Below are 17,683 nucleotides of genomic sequence, written 5' to 3'. Positions count from 1 at the left end.
TATAATTGCAGTGGAGACAGAGTATATGGACAAAGGACACAGCACGAGGGTAAGAACTGTGCTAAATTGTTGATTTTTGTGAACAAACCAGAATAAGGAGGCAACCTGAAGATCGGGTGAGTGATCTGTGTTGGAGGGGTTATCATGCTCTGCACGTCCCTTATCAAGACCCTGTTCATGCATATGGTGAAAGTCCTACGAGTCCTAGTTGATGAAATGTGTGGAATCTATATTACTGTGATTCTCTGATAGTCAAAAGCAAGTTCAGTTTGCAATTGGTTCAATCTTCATTATGTTTTGAGTTGTCTACCACAGACTGTCCTAATGTACCGCATGTGGATTTGAATTAGATAAAGAGTGGTGGTATACTGTATAGAGTAGTATGTTTGGGCTAACACAAATATACTGGTGAAAACAATCAGTATATAATATTGAAAAACTACTACACGTCTATATACCACTACTCTTTATTTCAATATTTCTACATCTACATTTCATACTGTTTGTGAAGGATAATTGGTTACTTAGTGTTCAGCACATATGTGAACTTTGGGCCCAGAGGTGCTTTAAGAGAGGAGAGGGCCTGTGTGCAGGCTGTGATCGGGGCCCACTCCTCTCCTGCAGTGCAGTAGACTCTGGCATTGTGTCCTGAACCGCTTAGGGGCACTGTGACCGTGGTCGCAGAAAGTGACCTGCACATGTGCAGTGCATATCCCTCATATGTGCAGCTTTCCAACAATCTGAGCAGCATGCAAACCATCAGGTTTACGTACAACTTCATCCGGCCCACTGCACTATGTCACTATACAGGTTGAGTCTCCCATATCCAAATATTCCGAAATACGGAATAATTTTGGTATGACTGAGATAATGAAACCTTTGATTTTTGATGGTTCAATGTACACAAACTTTGTCTAAGGCACACATTATTAAACATATTGTATAAAATTACCTTCAGGCTGTCTGTATAAGGTGTATATGAAACATAAATGAATTTCTTTTCTGTACACAAACTTTGCTTGAGCCACAAAATTATTGAAAATATTGTATAAAATGACCTGCAGGCTGTGTGTATACGGTGTATATAACACATAAATGCATTCTGTGTGTATATTTGGGTCCTATTCCCAAGATATTTCATTATGCTATGCAATTATTCCAAAATACGGAATATTCCGTTATCCAAAATACCCCTGGTCCCAAGCATTTTGGATATGGGAGACTCAACCTGTATTTTGCTTTTATTTAAATAATTGAATTAATTTTGTAGCATGCTTTTACTATTAAAAAGATTATGTTTGTCTTTGGGAAGATATATATTATTTTCAACAGAAGCTTGTATATTTTTACATGTCTTTTGAACTTGAAGTAATATGTGTCTCCAATTTTTTCTTTACCTGTTCCAATTGCTGGAAGACTAACAGTCATCATATGGTGTTGGTCACATGCTGTAAGAGCTTTTTTTACAATTTCCACAATGCCATCTGATCTAACATTAATAAGGTGAATTATCTTTTGGCATTTCAACTTTCCAGCTGAAGTTACAGCAATTCCATCATTGGGGAGTTTACCTGAAATACATTGTGAAAAAATTTTTTTTTTACAATTTAGCATTTTAAGACATTCCATAAAATATTCTACCTGCCCGGCATGCAACATGCGACTTCAAGTCAAAAGTGACTGATGAGTTCTTGTTATCTAATATATTGGCCAGTAGGGTATTAATATAATTAATGATGAACTTTAGCAAATTGGTAATTACACCCACAGATAAATGAGGTTATAATGTCCACCTTTGTTATAAACATCAGCATATACTCTACATGTGATAAATCCTTAGAACCAAAATCCAGATCTTCACCTAATAAGGTTGCTGATAAAAGTTATTTCTGGATTTCAATACTCGGATAACATGTGGGTAGAAAGTGTTTATTGTCTTGAAAGCCACTCTTTCAGCATGTGGGGATCTAGAATTGATCCTCTGGCTATTCTTTCTACTTGCTACTAAGGTAGTCAATGGGATCAAGATCGGCGGGAGGGATCCCGGGACTTAAGGCCAAAAACGCCGGGATTTGACCTGCAGCCGGGAAGAGCTGAGTACTTGGGCTCAGAGCACGCTGCTACGGCTGGCCGGCGGGCAGGCTGTGCGGCGGGCTGGGAAGGCTGTGCGGCAGTGATGTCAGTGGTCACACTGCCCACTCCCATGTCAGCCCACCTCCTCAACAGCCACGTCTGCCTGTCCGCCTTCGGAGGAGCAGACTGGAGTGCCGTGGGTAGATCCCCTTCCGTAGATGTACAATGACTTCATCTGCCAGTGTCCATCATTCCCTACTATTCAAGTGGGCATAGAGGGGGAATATATTCTTGTGGTGAGCGAAGCGAGCCCGCAAGGGGCCAACTTTCTTATTTTGGTGAAAAGTGTGGGCACAAATCTCCACTTCTGCCCTCACTCACATCACTTCCAGGTACAGCTATTGAAGGGGTTTTATGCTCTTCCATTGCAGGTGTGCCACTGACTGCTGTGAGCCAGGCTGTGACACTGGTGAAGGTGATGAGTCTGAGATGGACTGTCGATGCTGCCGCCAGCCCGCCGGGTACCTGCTCCGCTGCCTGCTGCTGTGTGACTGCCCTGGCCTACTGCAAGCTGCATGTTTTGAAGAAGGCTGAGGATGGATGACTGGAGAGAGAATGGAGCTGTCCTGTGTGTGTGCTGTCTGGAGGGTGAGTCAATTAATGTTTTTTTTTTCTTAGTGTGGTGCTGTTGGGCTGGCTGGGGTGGGCACTATGAGATTAAAGTAATTTTATTCCTGTGGTGTTGGGGGGGGGGCATGAACATTTTATTTTTTCCTGTGGGCCTGTGCTGTCTTTGTAAAAGTAAAGTAGAATGATATTTTCAATGTTCAACTCAAACCTGGGGATCCCGGTATTGATGTTTTTATAATCCTGGGATTGAAAAAATGGGCTGTGATTGGCTTCCTTACTTTCCTTCCTTGCTACTACTTGAGTATCCAGACTCTTCTGTACTTAAAGTTACAGTACACTTTTTTTCACTGCACACTGTTACTGGTATTGCAGACCACCAACACTATACAACATGATTTGCATCATCATATCCCCGTCCCTATTGTACAATGGAATGAGCTACAGTAGGCTATAGTAAAGCAATTCATTTGTATCATCAAGGCTCTGCTCATTTCACTAGAGAAGTGGGTGGGATCCAGGGTGGTAGCCTACTTTACCGGGAGTTTATGAGATCTCCCTAAGTCTCCCAGACATTCCTGGAGAGTAGGCAAATATTAATTATGTTAGTGCACTCCTTAACTGTCTCCTCCTCTTCTGTGACACGCAGGCAGGATGACTTCACTGTCGGGCTTATGCATATGTGCATGTTCGTGCCTCTGTGAAGAATGCCACGGTACTGCATGGATGTGCAGTATTTAGCTCCTGATCTGATTACTGCTACCATGGCCTTTATTGCTACTGTTGTTAACCCTGTGCTTATTGTGTATACTGCTGTCACCGCTGGTAACATTGTGTACATCACTGTTACCATAATAAACCATCCATCCTGGTTAAGGACATCTGTGTGGGTTAACTTTCATTTCACATTCTGTTGACACCTATTGTGATGACACAGGTTACACCTATAAGTTATGGGTCCAGCACCATGAGTGTAAAGTATACAGAGAAGTCCTGCATTTAGATCAAGTTAGAAAATGCATAGTAAAGTAGTCAGCATGAGTTTTATAAAACTGAAGCTCAGAGAATGGAAATTTGTTATGGAAATGCAGCTAATGTGAGAAAAGTCACAAGTGATCCAGGTGATAATCCAAGTCCTGATTAAGCGGATAGAGCCATGGGAAAAATTGGCCTAACTGTGGAATAATATGTGTATTCCATAATTCTTGAGAAAATGTCAGCACATGACATGTGGATAGCCCTTCATGTAGCACATGAAGATAAAGATCTGATGAGGAGGATTAACTTGAGGCATACACTGAATAGTACCAAACTAAGTGCATGCAGAGACATGAAGTTCATTGACAATCTTATCTCTGATAACATATCTTTATTGCAATGGTGATGCTGCAAAATCTGATGCCTGATTTGATTTCTCAGTAGTGGCTTTTGGAATCCTATGTGACTGAGTTATCAATAGAGATCATGAGGGCTAAGCTGCTGTTTAAAGAAAGCATACCAGTTAAGACAAATTCTGAGAGTTGAGCTTTACTCACAAATCACACTATGCCCAAAAAGCCTAAGTATAAGTGTTTCATATGTCACATTGCGGGACCTAAAGCCTCTAAATGCAAACTTAAAAATTCAAGTGGCATGCAAAAAACTGTGATAAAAAAATTAATCAACTTTAAAAGTCACAGACAGTCGCAGGAAGGATTGCTGGTACATGGACTCGGGAGCCACAAGTATTTCAGTTGCAATCAAGAATTGTTTACATAATTGATTACACATCAACCACAGTCTCAAGTCATCGGGTGAAAGGCACAAAATCTTTTTATCCCCTTTAAGAGTTTATTATGTTCAATTTTAAAATGGGCAGAACAGGGGTGACTTTCTAGCTGATACTGGATTAGTACTGTAGATATATAATAAAACACTCTTCTTACTGTAACCAGAATGCTGGAGTGGTAGATCTTGGCAACGTATTCACCAGGCTGAAACTGGGTTGTTGCTGTAGTCCAGGATCCTGGAGCACTCAGATGGTAGCAGGATAGGATGCAGACAAAGCACCGGAATGGGTAGTAGGTGATGATACCAGGAATGGCATCAAATGGAGCAGGAACCAGGAACACTCACCATGTAGTGACAATGGTATACACAGGCGAGTTGTAGGTTCGGATAACTGGAACAGGTAGTTATTCTCTGTGCAACTAGAGGGATAGCTGCTTCAAGCATAGACAGAACCAGATGCTGACCGGACACCGGAATGGATAGTGGATGCTCATACCAGGAGCGGCATCAATGACGCAGGAAAACTCACCATGCAATGTGAATGGTATACACAGACAAGTTGCAGGTTTGGATAGCTGGAACAGGTTGAGATCCTCTGTGCAGACAGTGGAATAGCTGCCCCAGGTGTAGATCACTTGCAGAAATTCATATAGCAGAAGGAAGCAAAACTGCACAAACTGGATACAAGTAAACAACGAGCTCAGTATAGCTCACTCAGTAGGAACTGAGGTTAGACATTGTACTGGCAATTAGGTAGAGTCAGCAGCTGGGATATATTCTGGGTTACCTGGGATAGGCTGAGCAGAGACAGGTGGCATGGTACGGCTCAGGCTATATCTTGATTGGCTGTTGCACACAGGTGATTGGGACTTGTCACTGCAGTACTCTGTAGCAGGCTTAGATCTTGCTTGAGGCCTAGCAGGCTGAGAATCACTGAAGCCTGTGTGTCTGGGATGTGATAGAGAATGCTGGCAGATTCGGTAAGTGACTCGGCGGCAGGGGAAACAGATCCAGGTTGTGACACTGGCTTGGCTACTGAGTGACATCTCCTATTTTGACCCACAAATGGCTCCTTCCTGGAATTAGGAGGCTACCCATCAACTCTGCCGTGTGTCTGAGGCTTAGTACTCTGGGCGATAAGGTCTGTGGAGCCAGGGGACATCACCTGTGCCCCTGCAGGTTGCAGCCTATCCACCCTACTGCAGCCGAAGATTAAATTTCCCTCCCGACCCAGTGAAGGGAGGGAAGCCTCTTTGGGTGTATGGTTCTGCCCCCCCTGCCTGCAGTTGCAGCTCCCACTAACCCACTGAGCCCCACTGGACTCCGGTGTTGCAAAGTGCAGGCCCGCTGATGCTGCGTCCTTGTGACTGCCTGTGCACTGAGTCTTGCCGTTGTTGGGGGTGTCCTGTGCAGGAGTTCCTGTGGCCTAGTTGACTCTCTGGCACTACTGGTGAGTGTAAGAGATTCCCCATCCCAGTGACCTTTAATACCGGCCTCCCAGCCACCTGATTGACCTGGGAGAAATTGTGTTACAGCCACTCTGCTAATACAGTCAAAAACCACAGATTAAACCTATCTATATTAGGCGCAAAAGATTATATAAAACAGATGTTTATCCGTATTGCAGCTCCCAATTAGTATCTTGGAAATACTAACTAACAATCAAAGAAAATCAATATAAGCACAAATAAAGCACTTAGGGAGCGCTAATAAGAATCATAACATATTAATTTAATATAGTATAGTTAAACATACATATAAACATATAACTCTATAGTAGAAAATACATTTATTCAGGTTAGATAATTAAAACAATATATATAAAATGTCTTAGTTACAAGATAATCTCTACTTTAGCTACTATGCTCGGATACGATCAAGACAATCCTCTTTATATTGAAGTGTAGATGAATCCAAGTGTTTAGGCACTAAGACCAATATTTGCATACAAGTACTGGTGTTATGCTCTGGGTACTTAGTTGTAAAGAAAGAGTCTCTTTAGACCGGCTGATAGAGAAAAAATAATTTCCAATAATGGAGCAATGTAGCAAGAAAGTGTCTTTAAGTAAGATGTTATACTTAATCTCCCCACCGTCGATTGAGCTTTGTCACCAGTGTAAAAAGTCAATCACACATTTCAATCATGCTGCAGCAGTGATAGGATGGTAGTTCCTCAGTGGATTATACTCCCCGTGGATATAATACGCACCCACCTATTGTGATAATGGGGCAGCGTCCTTGGGAGCACCACTGCGTCCAATACCAGTATAATGGCGGTGAAATGGCTGTTCCACAGTGAATTACACAACTGGATATAATAAGCGCCAACCTGGTGTAATGGCAGAGCGTCGTCCATGGGAGCAACACTGTGTTACTCCGTTGTGGCAGTATAACAGTTTCATCATAAGGTAATGCAAGTGTCCAACAGGAAAGTGTTCAGACAACCAATAAGGTCTGCCTGACAATTAGCTCTATTAAGTGGTCACAGATGTTCATTAAAGTGAAAAGGATAAACATCCAATAATATGAAAATACAATAAAGTTAAAAATAAAACCATGATCCATAAAGGTATCATCAAAAGAAATTAAATAATAAAAATGAACAATTACAATAATTAAAATATAATATAATCGAGATGGCATCATAGAGAATCCTACACAGCAATTATTAGATTTATAAAGGATAGGAAAATTCTCAAAGGCATTACTAGGCCCTGATAGGCTAGAGGGCTAATAACCAGATACTCCACCACTGGAGACCCAGGTTCAAATCCAGCACATAACCAGGACAACATAAATTACTAAATGATAGTGATTTATTTATATACATTATTATTAATTCCCTCTACAAATAAATATACAGAGGATAGAACAATGATCGAAAATATATGTATAAATATCTGAAGCCTAGTGGTCTAGAGGGCTAGTGACCAGACACACCAACCCCGAAAACCCAGGTTCAAATGCTACATCAGACCAAAAACCATGATTTATCAATGATTATTAATTTATATTGTCAGTATTAATAATATTTTCCCCATAAGACAATGGACATATATAAGCACATATTTAATTACCCCCCCTAGAAAAGAGAAAGAAAAAATAAAATACATATCACAGTAAAAGTACATAGGCCAAATCAGACTTAGCAGAGAGTGGAACAGGGCTGCCTGTTCTAATCAATTTTACTGAGGCTTTGGCTCTCTCTTGTGGTTTGCGGTTGTAACCACACTCTAAACACATTATATATTCTTTTTTGGGCCCTCTTCATCTATAACAGTATAACATTCTAAGAAGGCATCCACCACCATACACACCTCATACACCATTATTTTAATACACGGGGTGCCCGGAGCTCAGAGTCCTGCTCCATTGAAGATGTGAGTACTATTTCTGCTATGGCTGTCTCGCCATTGGCCTCTGGGGATCTGTGCTCATCTGTAGTCTTTCTATGTGACTCTTGGAGAATCTTGCACCCTACCGGTCGCGATTACTTGTTCTATTCCCACCCACACAAAATTTATTCTCATTTAGATTACTTATTTTTGAGCCACAGACACCTCCATATGCTCGCTGACGCTAATATTGGACCAATTACCTGGTCAGATCATGTCCCAATCTCTTCAACATTGACATTACCATACCTCTCTCCAGGACAGTGGACCTGGTGGCTTAATGAGTCTCTCCTACAAGACATATTGTAAGACTGAGGTTAACTTGGCTCTTTCTGACTATCTAGTCCTTAATAATACTCCAGATGTTTCCCAAATTACTATCTGGGAGGCTTATACAGAAAGTGTGTCCTTAGAAACAAATTTATTCTACTCGGTTCTTAAAAAGCAGAGATCTGCGCAAATCTCAGCCTTACTTCAGGGTATCAACCTAATTGAGATATCTAATGCTGTAATGAAACCACTACATTTCCCGGCGCTAATAGTATAAAGATATATAATTAAATAATGCCAGCTGCAAGTAAAAGGTCTAGTTAGGACCAAAAGGAGTGGAAAGGCTAAAGAAATCTTGATTTACTGCGCTTAGTGGTATAGAGTAATCCCATTCAATGATAAAAGTAAATTGGTGATTGCTTTCTATTTAGACACAGGAGGCTTGTATATAATACACAAAAATAAGTTTAATCACACAAGCATCTAGATAATAAAAATTAATAAAATGCAGATAAAACCACAATCAATATAGCAGCATACTTGTGAAAACCAATGTAAATCCTATTATAACAAGATTACCATGTAAAATAGGGATTGAGTATAAGCATTACATACAGAGCTGTTCAATCACCACTTCCATGTGGGAATAGTCAGTGATCACAGCTCAGTGGATGTTTAATCGCTACAAGTAGATCTTTGTAACATATGGTTTAGAGCAAGTAACCACATTCATCCTGCCGCTTGAATATAAACACAGTGTTACCTCAGTCCGGGTGAACAGGTATATTTTCACCTTTTAATATCCCTTTTAACCTTTGTGAGCTGGGGATATTAAAAGGTGAAAATATACCTGTACGCCAGAACTGATGTAACACTGTGTTTATATTCAAGCGGCAGGATAACTGATTATAACTGGGACGCCAGTTTATCAATAATAACCACAGAGTGCTATTTTTCAGGCTTGTTCTGTGAGAACATTATAATTGCAACAAATTGGTTACTTGATCTAAACCATATGTTACAAAGATCTACTTGTAGCAATTAAACATCTACTGAGCTGTGAACACTGACTATTCCCACATAGAAGTGGTGATTGATCGGAAGCGGTATGAAATACCGCTGGCCGCATGGCCGGGAGTTCGAATCCCAGCAGCGGCAGGCAGACAAATGAAGAGTTCCCGGCAGCGGCAGCCCGACAGCGCTGGAAATCCTGATCATCCGTAGGTGAGTGCTTACTAACCTAACCTAACGCCCCTAACTCTAACCCTCCTTAGGGGTGCCTAACCCTAACCTCCCCCCTTTGCCTAACCCTAATCCCCCCTCTAAGTGCCTAAACCTAACCCCCCCTTCCCTGCTGTCTAAACCTAAGTCCCCCGGGGGGGGGTGCCTAACCCTAACCTCTTCCTGGGGGTGTCTAACCCTAACCCTCCCTCACCCTAGCCTAACCCTAACCCTCCCAGGGGGGTGCCTAACCCTAAGTCCCCCCTGGGAGCCCTAAACCTAACCCTCCCCCCCCCCCGCGCGGCTGTCCTCTCGCGGCGCCCCGCATCCCTTCAATCGGGATGCTCGGCGACGGTCTCCCGGCGTCGGAAAAATGACAGGCGTCTAGATTTAGATGCCTGTCATTTAACCCTCGCTGGGATAAAGGAATCGGGAAGTTGGCTGTCGGGTTTACGTATGTAATGTATGTATGTAATGCATGTAATGTAACTCAATCCCTATTTTACATGGTAATCTTGTTACAATAGGATTTACATTGGTTTTCACAAGTATGCTGCTATATTGATTGTGGTTTTAACTGCATTTTATTTATTTTTATTATCTAGATGCTTGTGTGATTAAACTTATTTTTGTGTATTATATACAAGCCTCCTGTGTCTAAATAGAAAGCAATCACCAATTTACTTTTATCATTGAATGGGATTACTATATACCACTAAGCGCAGTAAATCAAGATTTCTTTAGCCTTTCTACTAATTGAGACCTCACACAAATCATCCTAATCCGCCAATATTTACCTGGAGCTCTCAGAGGCTCAAGCAGCACTTGATAAGCTACTTTCCGGTAAAATAAAGTCATCTTTGCGGAAATGCAAAAGCCGGTTCTACCAATGGAAGAACAAACCAGGGAAGCTACTAGCCCGAGCCTTGAGAGCGAGCATCTGGATTTCTATCCACTATTCAAGATAGTTCAGGCACATCCCATTAATTGACCTCTAAAATTGCTTCTAGCTTAGACAATACTATTCAACTCTTTAAAACCTGGCGGGTTCCTCTTCTGGAACATCACTCCATCCTTCCTCCCAAGATGTATTAGACTATCTCTTTCTCAGAGATTCCCTTGAATTTCCCTTCATGTTACAGATGGTTGAGTCAGCCATATCCTCCTCCCCCTCAGGTAAGAGCCCTGGCCCAAAAGGCCTAACAATTGCCTATTATAAAACTTTCATAGATAAATTGGCTCCTATGCTTCCAAACGCTTCTAACGCAGTCTCCTCAGATTCACAGTTCTCTAACCAATGTTTGGAAGCACATATATCGGCCATCCTTAAATCAGGCAAAGATCCCGCCCTGTGTCTAAGCTGCAGACCCATTTCACTCCTTAATGTTGACCTTAAATTATATGCTAAACTCATAGTCAACAGGATACATCCTCTTCTCCCACAACTAGTTCACAATGATCAGGTGGGCTTTGTCAGGGGCAGAGAAGCTCGTGATAATACAGCTAAAATCTTTAATCTGATTCAACTGGCAAAACAGATAAATGTACCCACCATTCTCCTATCAACTGATGCTGAAAAAGCATTTGATAGGATTAGTTGGACATTTATGAGGTCTGTTCTTGGTAACATGTTTCGAAGCCGGATAATTGGCTGAGACAGGATCGGTTTAAAATTAGATCTGCGTGACACCATTTTGCGAATGGCAATATGACGACATTTTAGTGAAACTCACTATTATAAGTACATACGGCGATGCTATTATTTAGCATCGTGCGATACCCACGCAGTAGAAAGAAGTTAAAAGTCCTCACTACATAAATACAGACAGTTGCTAAAACATATAAAATAATTATCTCTTTAAAACATGCACCACAATATACTCCACAAAACATATAGTCGCACAACGCTAACTAGCGTCTTTTCCCAATTCCCCAATACTTACACACTGCACACTTACATAAAAGGTTCCCTAGTATTAAAGTGTAATATTCAAGGTTTATTCAGTGATTATTAATGTTGTGTAATAAAGGTTATTTGATATCTAAGGTTTAGTACATGGTAAGCAGACCGTGTTTGGTGTTGTACTGATCCACTGACTGTGTCTCCACAGATTTCCGGTATCATCGGTGAGAAGATCGGAACATGCGTCTGCAAACTACGGACTATAGAGAGTTAAAACATTAAAATGTACTCTGTAATGTTAGCAGTTTAGATTAGCATGCAGTGGGAAAGAGGACACACAGGGCTTTTGGAGGCTGTTTGTGTCTATTTGAATTGACCTATGAACTATCCTGTAACAAAAGCACCTTTAAGAAGAACCAATGGAATCATGCCAAACTTGCCTATTGAATTGTCTATCCCTGAAAGAGTATATATGTGCGCTCTCTGACCCCAATCGAGAGTCTTCTTGCTGTGCTGTTGACGGAGGTTATCTGGGCCCAGAGCGCTTGCGTATATAACAACTGTACCTTGGGTCTGTATGATTAATTTGTACTAATTATCTTTAGATCACAGCGTGTAACCATCTGTTTTTATATTGAATAATAACTTTTTGTGCTTTGGAACCACATTCAAAGTCTGAAGGCATTTATTTACTGTGCGACTCATTACGCTAGCAGGAGAACGCATTGTGCCTTCGAAATCTGCTACCACTGTTGTTGCTGAGAGTCCACTACCTGTTATTGTGGCTTTAGGAGCGCTGATTGAGACTCCAGGGACGAGGGAGGAAAAAGTTCATCGTTTTTTGTGTGTTAAGAAGGGGAAGTCGCATTATTGTGTATACGACCAAGTCGCACTATAGCGTAAAAGTCATAGCGTAAAGGTGTGCAAACTAGCATCGCGAGCACGTTACCGGAGGGTACACACGCAGCGCTAAACTGCGGTGCCAAATGTCAAAGATTTTTGAAAAATTTGGGTAGTTCTCACGAGTCAACCAATAAAGGTTGGCAAGTGGTGTTAAGGGCTTGTCTTCCACGCAATACCGACGTGACAAAATTTATCACGGATTGTGTATTGGATTTAGATGTTCCCTAAACGGACAAAGTTAACCAAGGTAACATTTCCCGTATTATAATTCAGTTGAGTGTATATTTTAAAGTAGTAGTTAACTGGAGCAAAATTTTCACCATAAAACATAAAGAGAGTGAATCTGCAGAGGATTATTGTAACCAAGCTCTGCAGGCTATCACCCAGTACACTGGGTTAGAGGATATTAAAGATAGCACTCATCACTGGGGAATGATTGTCACTGTACTTATGGATGGTCTAAAAGAGAACCTAAAGACCCGTGTTCAGAGCTCACAACTTGGCTGAAGGGGAGTCACTGTAGACACCCTCATAGAATCCGCTATTGAACATGATAAGAACATCTTTAAAAAGATAGAGACCCAGAGCAAGCAACTAATGACTGTTAGTATTCAAGCTCTAGAAGGAATGAATGAATGTAACATCACAGCCAGCAGACACACCTGCACCTGCACCTGCACAGCTACATGTCCTCACCAATCCTACACCACCGCAAACACAGCCCTACCCCACTTACACCACAACACCCATACTATCCACAACCACCACACAGCAATCCTTTCATCCACCCCACTCACGAAAGTGCTTTAACTGCAACCAACTGGGACATGTAAGTAGGAACTGTAAACTGAAGAGGGTAGGGCCCCCTAGCCAAGGAGTACCTGGATATCCCCATACGGGATAAACACAGAGTACAGGAAGCCCACAACAGTCACCAGCTCCAATTGTGGCTGTAAATGCTGTATTGGAGAGTGCGAATCAACGCTAGGGGTCAGGTCATACCTGTAGTCTACAGATAGTCAGGTTAACAGGAAGTACTAGGGAAGAACCGGTAATGATGGTTGATGTAGCTGATACTAAATATCCCTTTCTTGTAGACACAGGGGCGACCAGGTCAGTGATAAAATTGCCCGTTAACTTACAGGTAACGGGTAAAGTGCAACATTATCCTTTAACAAAATCCACAGAGGTCACTATCAGGCCATTGCATACCAGGCATTCTTTTCTCCTGGCAGCAGCGGCTCCTACTAACCTACTGGGAAGGGATTTGTTATGTAAGATGGGATGTGTCATATATTGTACCCCTGATGGTATATTTCTAGATATCCCAGAGAGAGTTGCACACGAGGTGAGGGATATGTTGGACACTCCCCAAAGGATAATGTATCACTCTACTGGTAAAAATCCGTCTCAGGTAGATCAAATGTTATCCCAAATTCCAGATTCACTTTGGACCAAGGATGGACAGGACACTGGATTAATGACAAACGTAAGCCCCATAATGGTAAATCTAAAAAGCGGTAGGCAAGCTCCAAAAATTCCCCAGTACCCTTTAAAACAGGAGGTAGAATTAGGGGTTTATCCCATAATTGAGCAATTGTTACAGCAGAGAATTTTAGTTCGTACAGCTAGTGTAGCCAACAGTCCCATCTTTCCTGTAAAGAAGAGTGGTGGGAGGGGTTATAGGCTGGTACAAGACCTTAGAGGGGTTAATAATGTGGTAGAGAGCCAATTTCCCATAGTGCCAAATCCAGCTGTCATTCTTATGCAGATCCCACCCAATGAAGCCCATTTCACTGTCATTGACCTCTGTTCTGCTTTCTTCTCTGTGCCTCTTCATCCTGACTGTCAGTACCTATTTGCCTTTATATACAGGGGTGTACAATACACATGGACACGATTGCCCCAGGGTTTCATAGACAGCCCCAGTATCTTTTCCCAGGCCTTACACGACTGTTAACAATCTTTTCAAACTGCCAATGGATCTGTTCTAATACAATATGTGGACGATTTATTGTTATGTTCTGATTCGTTTATGTCATGTTTAAATGATACTAAAATTTTGTTGCTTCATCTCTCGCAAACAGGACACAAGGTTGCTAAGGACAAACTACAGCAATGCCAGTCCAGGGTTAAATATGTGGAGCACTGCCTAACTCAGGGGTTACGACATCTCACAGACGACAGAATCCAGGCCATACAGAACATGACACTGCCGCAGAATCAACAGCAAATTTGTACCTTCTTGGGAATGTGTGGATACTGCAGAATGTGGATCCCAGGTTTTTCTATTCTGGCCTTGCCATTACAGGACTTAGGACCTTATTCAGAGGCGGCCGTATGGTCTATGACCGCACGGCCGCCTCAATGTTTTGCCAGTGCACATGCGCACGAGGGAGCCGGCTCCCTCGTGCGCATGCGTGAGACCCGCTATGACCGACAGTGCCAGTCGTAGCGGGTCTCTTTCCAAAGGGGGCGAGCTGTCGATGTTAATTGACAGCTCGCCCCGTTTGGAAGGCAGGCCGGGGGGGTGGCAGCCCAAACGGAGGTGTTCCCATGGGAACGCCTGCCGTTTGGGGGAGGCCCCACTGACATCTCTAGTGATGTCAGTGGAGAGCTTCCGGCTCTGACAGAGCCAGAAGCTCTCCGGGGCTTACGACAAGTGAGACCCTACCCTAGGGTCTCGTCGTAAGCCCCGATGGTCGCGATGGTCAATGACCATCGCGACCATCACCCGAGCAGTCGTTAGAGCTGTGGGTGTTAACCCACAGCCTAACGACCGCAACAGAGGCGGGCGGTCAGGATGCAAGTGGCTGCCCAGTTTCTGAGCACCCGCTTGCATCCTCCGACCGCCTCTGAATGAGGCCCATAGTCTCTTCCTCAAAGCCTGATCGTGTCATACACACAGAGGAATCAGAGCAGGCTTTCCTTAATCTTAAGGATAAACTGACAAGAGCACCTGCATTGGGAATACCTAATTATGAAAAACCTTTTGATTTGTATTGTACGGAAGCCGATGGTTGTGCAGCAGGAGTCCTCACACAAAAACATGGTGATACCAGTAGGCCCGTAGCATACTACAGTGCACAATTGGACACTGTGGCAAGATCACTCCCAACGTGCTTAAGAAGTGTAGCAGCAACTGCTCTATTGGTCAGTAAGAGTGAGGATGTGGTACTAGGCCATGATATGATTGTCTATACCCCCCATGCTGTATCTGCTTTGCTAAACTCTGCCCAAACCAGACATGTCTCCTCAGCTAGGTTCACAAAATGGGAACTAGCCTTAATAGCACCTGCAAATATCACCATCAAAAGGTGCAGTACGTTAAACCCAGCAACGTATTTACCATATGTGCAACATGATGCACAAGGGGTGGAGAGAGGTGAGCTGCTGGAAGCAGGTGAGTTCTGCAGGTATATTGATGCACATGATTGTATGGAATATATGAATCAAACCTTTACTGCAAGACCTGACATACGGGATACACCTTTAGAGAATGTAGATGTGACATTTTACATGGATGGGAGTTGTCATAGACAAACTGACACTGGAGAGTTATGTACAGGTTATGCTGTTGTAAATGATGAAGACATCATAGAAGCCGAACCTTTAGGACCACCACACTCGGCCCAAGTGGCGGAACTGGTGGCACTAAAGAGAACGTGTGAATTAGCAGAAGGTAAAACTGCTAATATCTACACTGACTCTAGGTACGCTTTCGGGGTAGTACACGATTTCGGTGCCTTATGGCATCTGAGAAGATTTATGACAGCAGCAGGCACACCAATAGCACATTCCAAACATATAAAAGGACTATTAACAGCAATCCAATTGCCGAAGGCAGTGGCAGTAATTAAGTGTAAAGTCCATATATGTGAGGATGATCCGGTGTCACTGGGCAACAACAGGACAGACAAAGCTGCAAAATGGGCAGCAGGGTTAAAAATGAATGTACCAATGGAACAAATTATGACTTTTCAAACAATTGATATGCTGAAATTAATTGAGATGCAAAATTTGTGTTCTATCCAGGAAAGGTCAGTCTGGAGGTCCAAGGGATGTGGGCAAGAGTCCTCTGGACTCTGGAGGGACAGACAAGGTAAGCCAGTAGCTCCCAAGGCATATTACCACAGCCTGGCTGAGGCAGCGCACGGTCTGACTCATTTGGGAAAGCAAGGTATGTGCAAAGTGGTGAGAGCATACTGGTGTGCACCAGGTTTCTCTTCTCAAGTGGAAAAGAGAGCAATGTCCTGTCTGAACTGCTTGAGGAAAAACATTGGGAAAACGATCCCTACCGAACCATCCCACATTCCTCCAACTGACGGACCTTTCCAGGTAATACAAATTGATTTCATCCAATTACCACCCTGCAGGAATCTCAAGTATGTATTTGATGCACTGATGTGTTTTCCAATTGGGTTGAGGCATACCCAGCTGCCACTAATACTGCTGCATTCACTGCCAAGAAAATTTTTCAGGAGTTTGTGTGCAGATACGGTATCCCTAAAATTATCGAGAGTGATAGGGGTGCTCATTTCACAGGTGATGTTTTTCAAAATATGTGTAAGCTGATGGGTATTAATAGTCGGCCCCCTACTGACCGCAAGCCAGTGCCAAGGTAGAGAGGATGAACGGAACTTTTAAAAACAAACTAAGTAAAATCATGACAGAGACTGGACTAGGATGGCCAGAAGCATTACCGTTGGTCCTATGTAGCATAAAGACCACTCCTAGACCCCCTCTAAATCTGTCCCCCTTTGAAATACTGTTTGGTAGACAACCTCACTTGATTATAAGTCCACAGGAAGACTTGAAAGGTATCAACGAGGTAACTGTAAGGTATCCTATATCAATGAGTAAACAGTTAAAACAGCAACAGCAGAAACTGAAATTGTTGTCCCATGATATGCCTGAAACAAACTGTCATGATGTTGAACCTGGAGAATATGTTATGATCAGAAATTTGTTGCATTCAGGTTGTTTGACTGATCGTTGGGAAGGTCCGTATCAGGTGTTGCTGATGAGTACCACATCTTTGAAGGTGGCAGAGAGAGATACTTGGGTCCATTCCACTCACTGCAAGGAGGTCAACCAACCGGTGGATAAACAAGGCGGAGACGAGGCTGATAACGTGGACCTGTCAATCGCGAGCTTGTTCCGGGAGGGTTAAAAGGTTGCAGTGAGATATCTAAGCTAAAGAAATTTGCAGAGCCTTGCTATGGCAATGGACTGGTCTGCTGTGTTCATTTTTATATTCTCTTCCAGAGTTTCCATCATCCTGATTTGTTCGGGGATTTCTGGTTTCTGTGATGGGGGAACGGTAGAGGAGATGGGAGCTGATGGCAGTATTGATGGAGTGGAGTCAAAAGGAGGAGTGCTATGCCAATCAGGGGAGTGTTTTACCAATCTTAGTACTGTAATTGTTAAAAGATCTGCTACTTTGGATACTCGGGGGCAGTGTGAAGGTCTGTCATCTGAGGATTATTGTATGTATGAGTTCTGTGGGTCCGTAATTGAT

The 17,683-nt window shown here is 42.7% G+C and overlaps 1 protein-coding gene across 2 annotated transcripts in view; it reads right to left on the bottom strand.

Annotated features, from left to right (window-relative positions):
• The window catches only part of LOC148453526 (protein mono-ADP-ribosyltransferase PARP15-like), a 169,003-nt gene that overhangs the window by 107,542 nt on the left and 43,778 nt on the right, over positions 1–17,683 (bottom strand). For both annotated transcript variants that reach the window (XM_088461993.1, XM_088461994.1), the window contains exon 4: positions 1,398–1,571. In XM_088461993.1, the coding sequence (XP_088318119.1) occupies positions 1,398–1,571 (174 nt within the window). The remainder of the gene's footprint in view (positions 1–1,397; positions 1,572–17,683) is intronic.

This window comes from Taudactylus pleione, unplaced genomic scaffold, assembly GCF_031769625.1.
Source record: "Taudactylus pleione unplaced genomic scaffold, aTauple2 ptg001137l, whole genome shotgun sequence".
Classification (NCBI taxonomy): domain Eukaryota; kingdom Metazoa; phylum Chordata; class Amphibia; order Anura; family Myobatrachidae; genus Taudactylus; species Taudactylus pleione.
This window is presented reverse-complemented; position numbering and strand designations above follow the sequence as displayed.